The following is a 14,798-nucleotide window of genomic DNA, read 5'->3' as shown; positions in this document are numbered from 1 at the left end:
CTTAGCCTGAGTCACCCCTGAGAGGTATCTTAAGGTTTCTTTTCTTTTTTTTTTTTTTTTGAGACAAGGTCTCCCTCTGTTGCTTGGGCTAGAGAGTGCAGTGGCATTATCATAGCTCACTGCAACCTCAAACTCCTGGGCTCAAGTGATCCTCCTGCCTCTGCCTCCGGAGTACCTGGGACTACAAGAACGTGCCACCACACCTGGCTAATTTTTTTATTTTTTGTAGAGATGGGGTCTCAATTTTGCCCAGGATGGTCTCAAACTCCTGGCCTCAAGCAATCCTCTGCCTGGGCCTCCCAGAGTGCTAGGACTACTGTCATGAGCCACCAAGCTCAGCCCTTAAGTTTTCTTTTTCATCATGAGGAAACTGAGGCCTGAAGTGGTTAAGGGCCTTGTCTAATAGGATTATAGCTATTAATAGTTAGTGACAGAGCTGGTCACTGTCCCTGGGGCATTCAACCATGGAGCCACCTTCCCCTGACCCTGTGTGCCCCGGGGAAGGGAGGGTTTGGGTGGACTGTGCAGAGGATAGAACTCTGAGATAGCAAAGCTCGTCTCCTCCCAGGCTCCTCCCAGCTTCGCTTGGGCGGCTGTTCCCTGGAAGCCACACCCCGGGGTTCTTTAAGGCTATTCAACGAGCCTCTAGGTTTGGGCTGCTCTTGCAGGTAGGAAACCCATTAGGAGATGGATTGAGGCAAGTGGTACCTCAGGCAGGTAATAGTCTTGACATCCCTTCCAACCAACATTCTCTAAACATTTGTCTGGAATGGAGGCCAAATGCAGCCAGGGGACAGTGCTGAAAGGCAGCTGGTGTGGGGGGTCGGGACCCCCCCATGGTCTTAAGCAATTCATTCTGCCTCCAAGCTTGCAGAGCCCAGCCAGCAGCTCACTGGACTCACCCACCTCCAAGGTGGACCTCAGGCAGCTTAAGTTTTCTTCCAACTGCAGGCAGGAAACCCCATGACGGGAGTTCAGATAAATTCCATTTTCTCCATGGCATTATATTCCCAGGATATTTCTGTGCTCCTTAAAGACTGTTGCCCAGGTCAGCCTTCTGGCCGGCCTGGCCTGGGATCTGACTGCGCCTGTAAGACAGGGCTTGCAGAGCAGGAGAGAGGCTCCTGGCCTTCAAATACAGCCCATCCTTTGCTGCTCGTCTAACATTTGCCTGTTACAGACCGATGTCTTAAGGATTTTTAGTTTTAAGGAACTTTTGGTAACATTTCCTAAATTTCCTAAGGGGACAGGATCACCTTTCAGCATTATCAGATCATATATCGTAGTTAAGTGTATCCTAAAGGCACAGGCTGGCAGTATGAGAAGAAGAGAGGGACGTGGTTAAAAGTGAGGAAAGGAAAAGAAAAAGAGGTAGGAAAATGCCAAGGACTGCTGGGACGGCTTTAGGTGAGGGCGCTTTAGAGGAGCGGGAAGGCTGCCCAGCCCCCGCGGAGGAGAGGGCCCGTGGCTCATGTGGGTGTTTCGGGTGAGCAGCTTAAAGGGACACGGGGACCATGCCCATCTCATGAGTCCTCATGTTTTACTCACCTGAATACCGAATCTTAAAGCCCTTCCGATTGTAAGCGTGATCAGACGACCAGCGCAGGTACACGGAGTTGCTCGAGCTGGTGACCGCCAGGGGAGCTGAGTAATTCCCACTGAGGGCTTTCAGCAGAGGACTTTGTCCTGAGGGCCCTGGGGGGAGAATGACGCAGGATTACAGACCATCGGAGCTGTGGCAGACAGGCTCAGGTGAAGACGCCAGGGCTCAGGGGGTTGGGCAGCTTGCTCGGGTCAGCAGAATCATCTGTACTCACGCTGCCCTCTGCATCCACGGGCATTGCTCCAGGTGCCCTTCCCTCCTGAGCTCAGTGCTGGAGCAGTGCTCTAGGAAGTCCCTGCCCACCTCTAGGAGCTGGCAGGTGAGATGAAATCCGTTTGCCGTGTGGGGACTTGACCAAGGTCAAGCAGCTGGTTCATGGAACAGCTGGTTCTCAAACTGGGACCTCCCTTCACTTGGTCGCCCTACTTCTCTTGTGAATGCTAAAAACAGCTCAGTGGCTGCCATAGATAAAAAGTATTTATTGAGTGCATATATAGCAATAAAGCTGGAGGAAAATGTCATGTCTCATGGTCATAAGTAACGGAGCTTCCCAATCTTGCTTTCCAAGGCTCTGTGAGAAAGGCCTCCTTCTTCCTTTTTTTATCTTAGCTGGCTGGGATTGCATCCTGGGGGCTGGCTCAAGGGAGGTAGAACATAAAGCTGGATAATCCCTAACACAGGATTTATCACCCTGGGAAAGGCCCCGAGTGATGGCTGTAATGTGCTGCTAAGACCCTAGGAGCTTGGAGAAGGTAATGGGCCACGTTAAGCACGGTCGAGCCATCAGAACTGTGTGGCAAACTATGAGGGAAGGAGGCAAAAGGCTCAGAGGAAAGGCACGCTAGAACAGGTCTGTTGTGTAAGAGCAGGACACCCACCAGCTGTCTGTATTTCTCAGGAGGGCCCCGAGGACACTGTTTACTGGAGTGATCAGGAGGCGGGGAACTGGTGAGGAGGTGAGCACCAACATTACTGAAAACCTGGGTCAAGTTTGTCCTCTGCAGGTGAAACTGACAGGAGGAGATGCTGTCATTGAACTGGGCTCCCTGGTAGTAATGAGGAGATCCCAGCATACAGAGGCCAGGTAGGAGCACTGAACAGTCAGAAGCAAGGTTGGCGTAATTTCTAAAATGGGCAGCTGGGAGGGCCTCACCTACAGGATCTGCGGAGATGGCCCATAGAGCATGGTATTCCTCAGGGCAGGACAGACGGGCAGCCAAAAAAAATATGTGAAGATATGAACAAAACAGATAACCAGAGGGTGGGACTTTTCCCCAGTGGAAAGTCCCAATGCCTTGCTCAGTTTGCAGACCCAAGCCAGGTTTCCTTCCCTGTCCAGAACACTTTGGCTGAGCAAGAGGCTGGTTTTCTATGAAAAACAACTCTGTAAAAAGATACCAATTGTATATAGTAGTGATTCCTCCAGTTCTTTCCCCAAACGACCAGCCACTATTTAAACGGGCAACTGAATATTATAGAAAAGGGAATGTTCATATATACCCAAGACTTTTGGATACAGGGTGTGAAACTGATGCTGACACTGGGGACCCAAAGTGCTACCGTGGCTCCTCTGTTAGAGGAGGGGTGTGTGACGGTCGGGTGGTAATGAATGGTCCTGGCCCAGGTCCCACACACGGTACAAACTTAACCAAGGAGGAGCTTCAGCTGTATCAGCTGTGCCACATGAAGTATCTTAATCAGAGCAGGTTAACACAGCTCGGTTACGTGGAATGCAGTATTGACCTGGCAATGCATCCTTTCCCACACGCTTCAGAAAGGAGGATCAGAAGCAGTGCTCATTCACATGAGGTAGACACAGTCTACATTCACGGTTTTGCCCCAGAGCTATGTTAATTCTCCTGCTTTCTGTCATAATATAGTATGTAGGGATGTGGACCATCTGGACATGCTGCAGAATATAGCATATTGGTTTTCACTATATTGAGGATGTCATTTTAATCCAATCAGACGAGTGGGAAGGGACAATTAGTGTAGATGCCTTTGTAAGACACATGTACTCCAGAGGGTAAGAGATAAATCCTAAAGAGTTTGCAGTGAGGTTTTAGGGTCAAGTGGGCTAGAGCTGAGACATTCCCCACAAATTAAAGAGCAAATTATTGCACTTACTACCAAAGAGGAAGCACAGTGCTTGGTCAACCTTTTTGGGGCTTGGAAGCAGCACACTCTTCACTTGGGAATATTATTATGACTCATTTGTTGGTTGACATTCAAGGATGCTAGCTTCAAGCGGGGGCTAGAGTAAGAATGGGTTCTGTAACAGGTCCAAGCTACAATATGAGCAGCCCTGCTGCTTGGGCCATGCAACCCATCAGATCCCATGGTCTTGGGGTTTCTGTGGCAGAGAAGGACATCATGTGGAGCCTCTTTGGTGAGCCCTACCAGGAAAACTGCAGCACAGACTCCTGGTTCTGGAGCCAGTCCATGCCATCTGCAGCAGGCACCATACAGCATTTGACTGACTTACCATCAAAGATCTCAAACTCATCATACTGCTTCTCACTGAGGAAGTACTCCACTGTGAGGGTGATGTTATATTCGGGCTCCACTCTCACCAGCCAAGAGCAGGTCTGGAACTGGGGGTAGCTTCCGGGGTAGCTCTGGCTCAGGATCACACCCGTGGAGTCTGTCAGAAGCTCATTTGTTGGGCAGTGCACTTGGAGGAAGAAATAGAAATACATCGGGTGGAGATGGAACCAGGGCCAACACATTTGCTTTTCTCCAGTACAAAAGACAACCATTGGAAAATCAGTATTTGGGCACATTCTAACAGGACCTCACATACCCTTCATTGTACTGCTCCATGACAGGAGGTGACCTCAGATCTTACATCAATGTTACAGTATTTGTGGGACTCAGGGCTGACCAGTTGGTTGGAATCACTTCCAAGCTCAGCTGTGGACACCAGCACCTGGCTTTGGAGTAGGTGGGGATGGTACATACAGACAACAGTAGCCATCCCCAAATCTGAAAGAGGCCATCTAGGAAATGGGTTTGATTTGTACAAAGGTAGTACTGTACGGGGCAGAGGTAAGCACATGGGATTTTTGAGTCAAACACACCAGAATTTATAGCCTACCTTTACTACTTACTACCTGTGTGGTCTTGAACAAATTATTTATTCTCTGTGCAAGGGCTTCTCCATCTCCAACACAGAGAGACAGCATCTGCCTTACAGGGCTTTCGTATTATACAAAATCTTATATTATATGAAATAATCTATGTAAAGCATGCAACACAGTGACTCAATAAATGGGAGAGATGATGATGGTGATAACTGCATCTTGAGCAGAAAGGGTCTCAGAGCTGGGCTGTGGCCTAATTAGTAGTATTAACATATCAAAAAAAAAAGTTGCCCTGAGGAAGACATTGCCTGTGCAAACTAGAAAAGGAAGAACTGGAAGAGCAGGGTTGGGTTTTCTGGTACCACAAGGAAGGGTAGGGAAGTCGCTGGTTCCGAGAGGCCTTTCGCAGGCACTGAGGTGCTCTGTCCTGGGGCGCAGGGAAGCGTCATAACACCCTGCATGAAACAAATTTTAGGATGATCCACCTCCACTTGCAGCGACTGGGGACTCCAAAGCAAAGTTCTGAGGACTAAATTAACTTCTTTATACCTTGAAAAGGCATGCCATTGACAACAGTTGTACTCCAATCACTGCAAATGGAGAAATTGGTATTTTGCAATAGGTGTGCCTTTAGGCAGGCGTCCTGAGTGTGTTGGATCCTGGATCCCTTAGTGTAGCCTATGTGTGCAGTGTTTATGAAGTTTACATTGGTGTGCAGTAACGTCCTAGGCCTTCACATTCACTCAACACTCAGAGCAACTTCCAGTCCCGCAAGCTCCATTCATGGTTAGTGCCCTATACAGGTGTGCCATTTTTTATCTTCTATATTTTTACTGAAACTTTTCTGCACTTAGATACACAAAGAGTTCCCACTGTGTTGCAGTTGCCTACAGTATTCAGTACAGTATTCAAACATGCTGTACAGGTTTGTAGCCAGGAGCAATAGGCTGTACCACACAGCCCAGGTGTGTAGCAGGCTGTGCCATCTAGGTGTGTGCAAGTAACCCTATGATGTGCACACAGTGATGATATTACCTAATGATGCATTTCTCAGAACATATCCCTGTTGTGAAACAATGCATGACTGTACTCAAAAGTATTGAATAGTACATTTTAAGTGGGTGAATTGCATGGCATGTGAATTATATCTCACTAAGCTGCAATAAGAAAAAAGACTGAAGGGTCACATCTGAAGACGCAAGAATGACACGAAATCCCAGAGGAAAGCACAGGACTGAGAATGGGGAGTAAAGCCAAGAAGATGGGGGCTACCCAGACACAGAAACAGCTCCAGAGATGAGAAACTGAGGCTGGAGCAAATCAAGGAGGTGCTGGGGCAGGATGAAGGCTGAAATTCACTGTTTCTAGGGGCTGCTGTTTGGCATGGGGGTGGGTCAGCGCCACTGAAATAAATAGATTCTGAATTTCTCAGTGTACTGGGCAGCCCAATTCAGCGGCTTGCAGCTCCTCCTTAGGTCATGAACAATCCCTATTGTAGATTCTTCATACTCTTGCTTTACAAGGGTGAGGGAAAGGGTGACCTGTCTCCCTAAAGGCTACTGAATATTTGTTGATAGCACTAGAAGCAGTAGCATACGGGTGATAATTGTACCAGCCAAGATGGGGCCATTAGCATGTGCCAGGCATAGTTCTAAACTGCTTTACATTATTAGCCCATTTGATTCCTCACGATAACCCCATAGCATAAATACTGTCATTCTCCTCATTTTACAGGAGAGAAAACTGAGGCACAGGACAGTTAGGTACCTTGCCCTAGGTCAGATGCCTAGTGAGTACAGAATATTGTTTTTGATCTTAGTGGGGGTAACTGGGTGCAGCAAATTCATGTTTTGTCCAGGACTATTCTGGAATGAAGACTACTGTGGTCCCTGGGTTGTCTAGCTCGGCACACAAGTCCTCGAGCACAGCATCGGCACTCCGGCAAGGCAGGGTCGGTGTGTGAGCCCACCCCTCCCTGAAGCCCCAGGGAGGGACTTCCTCCTTCCAAGGCTCAGTATGCAATTCCAAAGAAAAAAGGAAGACAGAAATAAATGTGGCCAGTGTGGCCAATCCACAGCCCCAGACCTCAGAACAGGGCAGAGAATCTTTCTAGAGTCATCACTCATTCATTCATCAGACAACATTCATCAAGTGACCTCTCACGTTCAAGGGCAGCAACTGAGCTAAGAATGGGAATAGAAAGAGAAGAAAACAAGGACTTTGTTCGGGAGGAACTTCTGGGCTCAGTAGAGACATGGCTCCATGCAATTACCTTCACATATTGGCGGTGGGCCTTCAAACTGCAGGTAGGTTCCAAGCTTGCAGGTTAGGATTTCATTCCCCACTAAGGTAAACCCAGGGAGGCATCTGTAGCGTACGATGTCACCTGTCAAAGAGAGACCAGCATGGGGGTTCTCTGGAGAAGTCCAGACACGGCTGATGGGTATCCCTTAGTTACCTTGAACCCTGTTCCAGACAAGATAATCAGTGACGGGTCATGTTCTGCTCAGACTTCAATAACTAGCTCCCCTCTCATGGCCCGGCCTTGCCTGAACTTATGGATGTTTCCCGTTCCAGGAAATTTTGTACTGTCTTGCATGGATTTATTTCTCAAAAACATGCTGACTTGAATTGCAGAAGAAAAGCACTTCCCCAGCTCCTCTTCCAGGATATGGCTAAAAGGAAGGGTGACTGTATTTTGGGTGCAAACTCAGCTGACAGAATACCAAGCCTCTGGCACAGGGCCTATTGTTTCTCTCTCTGTGGATGACAGGGAGAGATGGCACTGGCCAGACAGCCCCACCTCTACCAGGTCCCTCCCCCATTCTCCCCCAACCCTGGGCTCGCAGTCCTTGCCGGCTTGGGGCTGGTACCTATGTTGAATTCTTCATTCTCTGTGACGACTTCGGCATTGGGGAGGATGGTGGGAGGAGGGCATTTGGTGAGTGGATAAGCTGAAAAGATAAAAGTAGACACGTCAGGGTGACATCATCATTCTCGGGGCTACGTGAGAGCCACTCATTTGTTCAGTTCTTCACTTTCTCATTCCTCGCTCATTCCTACGACAGATGCTCATGAGTATTGTCTGTATGCAGGGCAGGTTCAGCCAAGTCCTGTTTTGCTCATCTTCTGTAATCCTTATTGAAATTAACAACAAAGGAGGGAGGATCTAAGAAGCAGCCAGTGACACAGGCGCCAGCACACCGAGGGCAGGAGAGGAGCGTTGCTGAGCACCTCCTGCAGATCGGGCACTTTCAAAGGCTGCCCCTCTGAGCCCCTCAACAGCTGATCACGCTGTGAGGTGTTTTTACCCTGCTCGTGAGCAAGTAAGATTCAGAAAGGTGAAGTTACTTCTCCAAGGTCACACAGGAATTAAGTGGCACAGGCAGGATTTGAATCCAGGTCTGGCTACTCCCAAATCCCGTATTCTTCCCACTGCTCTACATACTGTGCGTGGTCTCTGTGAGCACCCACTGCTAACAAGCTGACCCTTCTGCGCTTTGATCAGACACTTCTGGCTTCTGAGAATTTTCTAAGCTGGAGTCCGTCCCTACGGGCAGAGACTGGACGGTGCTTGGGGGCAGGATGGTGTTCCTGCCGCAAAGCTCAGTGCGGGCTCATAACTTGGCTTCCATTTCCCTACACATGGTTAAGTGCTATACAAGTCTTAATTGCTGTTGCTGTTATTATTATTATTATTATTACTATTCCCCAAACCACCCCAACCCCTGGTGTTTTTAAAAAATGTTGCTCTTCTTTAAAAATACAAATGTAATACATTGTCACTAAAGAAAAGCTGAGATTTTCTTTGAAGGCAATAGCAAGAAAGTCAAACTCATCTATTGCCCTCTCAGAGATCACCAGTTAACCTTTTACTTTAAGTTCTTAGAGTGTTTATTTTCTGAATACATAAGTATTTTTCTCTTACACAATTTGCATCATATGTTGTATACTTCGTGTTGATCCTTGTACACTTATTATCATATTGCAAGAGTTTTTCCATATAATTAAATTTCTTTAAAAATATGTTTGAAATGACTTCATTGGATTTATTATTATTATTATTATTATTTCTTTAGCTAAGACCTGGGAACCAAGAGACTTCATTAGATTTAATCATAAGGACTTAACCAGAAATTATTTAACAGATACTAGATTGTTAACCATTTAGGTTTCCAAAATCTTGCAATTTAAAATAAAACTGTGATGAAATCCTTCTATACATACATCTTTTATGATTATTTTCTTTTTCTTTTTTTAACTAGAAATGAATAAAGCACGTGACCCTTTTAAAAATACAGGCATCTCCTGCTGAATGTCAGTAATCCATTCCTGGAAATCAGACGTTCTGTGTAAAGATGCTAGCTAGGAGCCTGTGTTAAGTGGGAAAACATTATAATGTCTTGTACATCGATCCCAAACCCCAAAAGTAATTAAAGCACAATAAAATACTTAAATAGACACAATAAACCATTATGCTAGAAGTTAAATACCTACAACATCATCACTTCATGATCACCCAACAATTACGGCTGTGTGCATTGTGGCGCACACACTTTGCATACTGCACCATGAACATTCAGTGCACCAGGCGAACTTTCTCCGCTTGAGACATTGTAAAACTCTAGGCAGAAACAAGGATTAAATATGAAAGACTCGGGGAGTGTATTCGGCACCGGCACGAAGTGGAAGAGCCAGCAGCGTCTGAGACACACATCCCACTGTGGAATTGGGGCTCCTTTCCAAATGTTCACATGGGATTCTGACATTTTACCGACCATAGCTGGAATGTAACGTGAGACTTTTCCTGCATGTAGATTTATTTAAAATGTTGTATTATGCTTTGGGGATCTAACTATAAATTTCTCCTACAGACGTGTTGGCTGAAAAATGTCATATTGAGAGATACATAAACTTTATGAAATGTGGATATTATAACGAAAAAGTACTCCTGAGGTAGCCAAGTGGGTTTAATGTTGATTTAACATAAACCAGGGAAGACCAAGTCTGCACTTGATTCGTGCTCTCCTGGAAAATTGTTCCAGTTGATACTGTCAAGGGAGTGACAGTTTCTCCAGCACTGGGTGCCTCCATTCTTCTTTCATCCAATTCATTTAATGATTATCTACTGAGGGCTCACCCTGGGTCTGGTATTCTGTCAGGTACTGAGGATGCAATAATGAACAATACAAATACAGCCCTTGCCGTCATAGAACATAGAGCTCATTGGGGGAGGAAGTCACCAATTTTAATCTCTGTCAACTTGAAATACAAAAAAGCAGAATTTATTTTCTTTTAATTGGCACTTGATAGCTAATTAGGTTAAATTTTTTGTTCATATTTTAATGGGCTATTTGAATTTCTCTTTTTAACTGTCCATTCATGTCCTTTGCCCTTATTTTTCTTACAAATTTGAAGAACTCTATGAATATTCAATATTGACCTTAGCCTGTTAATTATATTTTCACAGTTTATTATTTGCTTAGTTTTAGTTATGGCACTCTTTTGATTTGCAGAAATGTTAAATTTTTATTTAGCCAACTATCAGTTTCCCTTAATAGGATTTGTAAGAATTTTGATACCTTCCATTCTCAGTCTCATACTTACCTTTGAAACTTCTAAGGCACGCTAAACTTTTCCAGAAAATAAACCAATAAAATGAAATCACTTAAACATAGACTGGATATTTTATATTTTGTGATTGCTATTTTGATTGGGGTGATTTTCCATTACATTTTAAAATTATCTTTTCAAAAATTACAAATTTCTGCTCAATGCAGAAAATTTATGGAATATTAAAAAGCAATAAAACAAAAATTCCCAAAATCCCACCATCGGGGCATAGGCATTGTTAATGTTTTGCTGTCTGACCTTTTTTTTTTTGAGACAGAGTCTCGCTCTGTTGCCCGGGCTAGAGTGAGTGCTGTGGCATCAGCCTAGCTCACAGCAACCTCAAACTCCTGGGCTTAAGCAATTCTTCTGCCTCAGCCTTCCGAGTAGCTGGGACTACAGGCAGGCGCCACCATGCTCGGCTAATTTTTTTCTATATATAGAATTTTAGCTGTCCAGATCATTTCTTTCTGTTTTTACTGGAGATGGGATCTCGCTCTTGCTCAGGCTGGTCTCGAACTCCCACCATGCTCGGCTAATTTTTTTCTATATATAGAATTTTAGCTGTCCAGATCATTTCTTTCTGTTTTTACTGGAGATGGGATCTCGCTCTTGCTCAGGCTGGTCTCGAACTCCTGACTTCGAGCGATCCTCCCGCCTCGGCCTCCCAGAGTGCTAGGATTACAGGCGTGAGCCACCTGACCTTTGATTTTTTACAGACATTACCACCCTTGCCAAATACACACACACACTTTCTACATAGCTGGTATTCCACTGTATCTACCATGTTATTGCTACATGGTTATTGCCCTCTAGGGCAGGCGACATTCAAGACTGACTCCTCCATTTCATTTTTTGCCTACCTTCTTTCTTCCCTTTGGGGGGAGGCATCAATACAGATTCATCAGATTCTAGTACATGTTAACATGTTAGCTGGTGGGTGGGCGGGGTCGTAGTGGGTCACTGCGTATTGCACTCTTTCTGGGTATGTTCTTGCTTTTGTTTTTTTTTTTTTTCTTTGAGACAGGGTCTTGCTCTGTTGCCCAGGCTGGAGTGCAATGGCGTCACCATAGCTCACTGCATCCTCAACTCCTAGGCTCAAGTGATTGCCCTGTTAATTTAAAAAAAATTTTTTTTGTAGAGTTGGGGTCTTGCTATGTTGCTCAGGCTGGTCTTGAAGTCCTGGCCTCAAGTGATCCTCCTGCCTTGGCCTCCCAAAGTGCTAGGATTACAGGCCCATCTGAAACTTTTAAAGCCAAAATCAGCTTAGGAAAAAAAATGTAGGTTTCCATGGTTGATTTAAACTTACCAGAAGACTCAGGGCTCTGCTTTTGAGTTTGGGGTCCAGGCCCAGCTAATATTAAAATGCCTTCTTTGGCCTTTGTTCCTTGTATATATCTCCTTCTTAGGAACCTCACAAGGAGGGTGGGAGACCATAATCACTGCATTCTCTGGTTATGCTACTACCTAGGGTTTAAAAAAATCATCACTTCTTTTTTTGACTGAACAATATAAAATAAAAATTGCTCTATATCAATGAATTGTATTCTACATGAATGATTTTTCATGACTATATCTTCTCCTATCCCTCTCAGTCTGGATATATATATATATATAACATTTATATACGCAATCTCCTATTATCTTACATTTAGATTATTTCTAAGTTCCCTGTTATAAATAACATGTCAAGGCATATCTTTATATACACATCTTTGCACAATTCCCAGAAGTAGGATTTCTGGGTCCTAGATTATTGTATTAAATAGAAACTTTTGGATGCAAATAACATCTATCACCTCGGGCTAGAATAAGGAGAACCCAAGGGTGGATATGGAGCCAGACTTCATAAAAGCAGACCACAAGGAACTGAAGAGCCATCAGAAACGAGGCAAATTTTCCCCCATGTCTCAATCACTCTCTTTCTGCACATTGGATTGTTTCAATTCTTAGTCCACATGAAGATTAGAGGGAGGCAAGCCACTGCCCCTGGATTTATGTTTTCTCTCTTTAGGAGACGAGTCCAGGCATAAACAGAATCTCTTAGGTTCAATTTCAAGTTCCCAAGAGAGCACATCTGACCGTCCCTGCTGGAGTCAGGTCAGATGTCCACCTCTGGTCCAAGCTACCGTGGCTGGGGTGTAGGAGTGTGCGTGGAGGGGTGTCATGAGGTATAAACACAGCTGCCAAGTGCCCACGGAGGGGGCAGTTAAGGAAATTATCATGAGTGGTGCGGGCACCACAACATGTTTTGATGTGTAGCTGATCACGTTGTGTTAAGGCTTTTGCTGTGTATTCTCAGGCTGCCCACCACCAAGTAGGCATCTTCTTGCAACCTCTCCAATAGGATTTTCATTTAAAAAATTATCATTTCATATTTGTACACTCATGTTCCTAAGATTATTCACAGTAGCCAAAAGGTAGAAGCAACCCAAGTGCCCATTGAGGGATGAATGGATGAACAAAATGTGGCATATACATACAACAGATTCAGCCTTACAAAGGAAGGAAACTCTGACACATGATATTAACACAACATGGATGAACCTTCAAGACATCATACTAAGTGAAACAAAATAAGCTGGTCACAAAAAGACAAATATTGTATTATTCCAATTATATGAGGTACCGAGAGTGGTCAAATTCATAGAGACAGAAAGTAGAACGGTGGTTTCGGGAGGAGGGGTTAATGGCAGAGTTGTTTTTTAATGGGTATAGAGTTTAAGTTTTGCAAGATAAAAAAGTTCTGGTGAGGGATGCACAACAATGTGAATGTACTTAATATCACTGAAATGTACATTTAAACATGGTTAAGATGGTAAATTTTATGTTAGGTGTGTTTTGCCATAGTTAAAAATAAAAAAAGAATTAAAAATTATCATTACAGGTTATAGCATTCTCCAGTATAAAATAATTCACCTTTTCCATTTAATGCTTTTTGCTTTGAATTCTGTGTTTTTCATTGATCATTACTGTTGTTTTTATTTGCCCAATATTTCAGAGGCCATTCTTTTATTTTTAAACTGTGTCACTTTTTCTCATATTCCTGGTTCAAAAAATATAGTTGAGTATTATTTAGCCTAATCTAGGAGTCTTTGCTTTTTTAATAGGGAATTGGACTTTAATAAATTTGTATTTTTCATTATAATGGAATGATTTTATTTTACTGCTTTATTTTATTTTGTGCTTCCTGTATCTTTGCTTCTAAATAGTTTTCTTTCTTTTCTACCTTTTATATTTGAATTATGTTTTACTTGCTTTTTCTTTTAGTGATTTAGAAGTGTTATGTTCTACTTTAAATGTATTAGTGACCAAAATATATACTCAAAACCCTTATTTCTCTAATGATCAAATTCAACAATTGAATAACATATATTGATTTCACCTTCATGAAAGACAAGGACATTCTCTTATTCCTCTTCAATCTACTCAGGCATTTATTAACATAAAATTATTATTTTTAGTATTTTAAGAATTGTTATATTTGTATTTTCCTTTGAATTTATGTTTTCCATTATTACTGAAGTCCGTGCTTAGCTAGTATCAATGCTTCCCATTTATACATCTTCTCTATTTTCAGTTATTGGCTCGTCCCTTTCTGGGTGTTTCTATCCTGGACCAACAGTTCAGATTGAGACTAGGGTGGCACTAATTTTAAGCTCTTGAATCCTGCATATGTGAACCCACCAACTTTTTCTCCCCCTTAAACATCTATAGAAATGTCTTCTTTATTTTCTGTAATTTAATGACAAAAATCAGTCTGAGAATTGTCTGATTTGCATTCCTTTGAAGCCAACTTTCTCAGTCTAGATTCTAGCAGATTTCCTTTTATAAATTGAAATAATTTGCCAGACTGTTTTTGATTTCTCACGGGTAAACAGTGAGCTCTTTTATTCTATTAATATATACACAACTTTTCTTTCATCTCAGAAAAGTTTTGTTTATTATTCGTCTTCCATCCTTTGGGTTCCTTTCTTCCTACATGTTTTCATCTGTATGTTAGCTCTTGCCCCTGCATCTCCTTGTTTTCCATCCTTTCTCTGCCCTTCCCTGTGCTGGGATTTTCAGGTTTGTCCTCTGCATTGTTTCTCGACAGTGCTGGCTTTGCTCTTTGCCAATTTCTGTTCCGACGCATTTCTTTTTAGCCTTATTACTTTTTTATTATCTAGCTTCTCTTATAAATAAAAGTTTTAATTTGAAACAGTCACAAAGGTATAGGAAAAGCTGGAAGTATAGCACAAAAACCTTTCCGTGCCCCATTTGAAAGTAGGTTGCCAACATGATGCCCCATGACCCCAGAATACTTTGGCGTATGTTACCTACAAATGAGCACATTCTCCCACATAAAACAACAAATAAGATTGGTGTGAGCTGGTACCTAAGGGCCGTCTTAGTCCGTTTGGTTTGCTATAACAAATTACCCTAGCCTGGGTGGTTTATACACAACAGAAATTTATTTTTCACTGTTCTGGAGGCTGTGAAGTCCAAGATCAAGGCACTGA

The 14,798-nt window shown here is 43.5% G+C and overlaps 1 protein-coding gene across 1 annotated transcript in view; it reads right to left on the bottom strand.

Annotated features, from left to right (window-relative positions):
• Positions 1–14,798, bottom strand: part of CSMD2 (CUB and Sushi multiple domains 2) — a 572,570-nt gene that overhangs the window by 65,804 nt on the left and 491,968 nt on the right. Inside the window, 4 exon segments of the mRNA XM_045548313.1 lie at positions 1,549–1,695; positions 4,089–4,277; positions 6,959–7,072; positions 7,560–7,640. Coding sequence (XP_045404269.1) covers positions 1,549–1,695; positions 4,089–4,277; positions 6,959–7,072; positions 7,560–7,640 — 531 coding nt within the window.

The sequence above is a fragment of the Lemur catta genome, chromosome 3, assembly GCF_020740605.2.
Source record: "Lemur catta isolate mLemCat1 chromosome 3, mLemCat1.pri, whole genome shotgun sequence".
Classification (NCBI taxonomy): domain Eukaryota; kingdom Metazoa; phylum Chordata; class Mammalia; order Primates; family Lemuridae; genus Lemur; species Lemur catta.
Note: the sequence above shows the minus strand (reverse complement) of the source record. Positions and strands in the feature narration are given on the sequence as shown.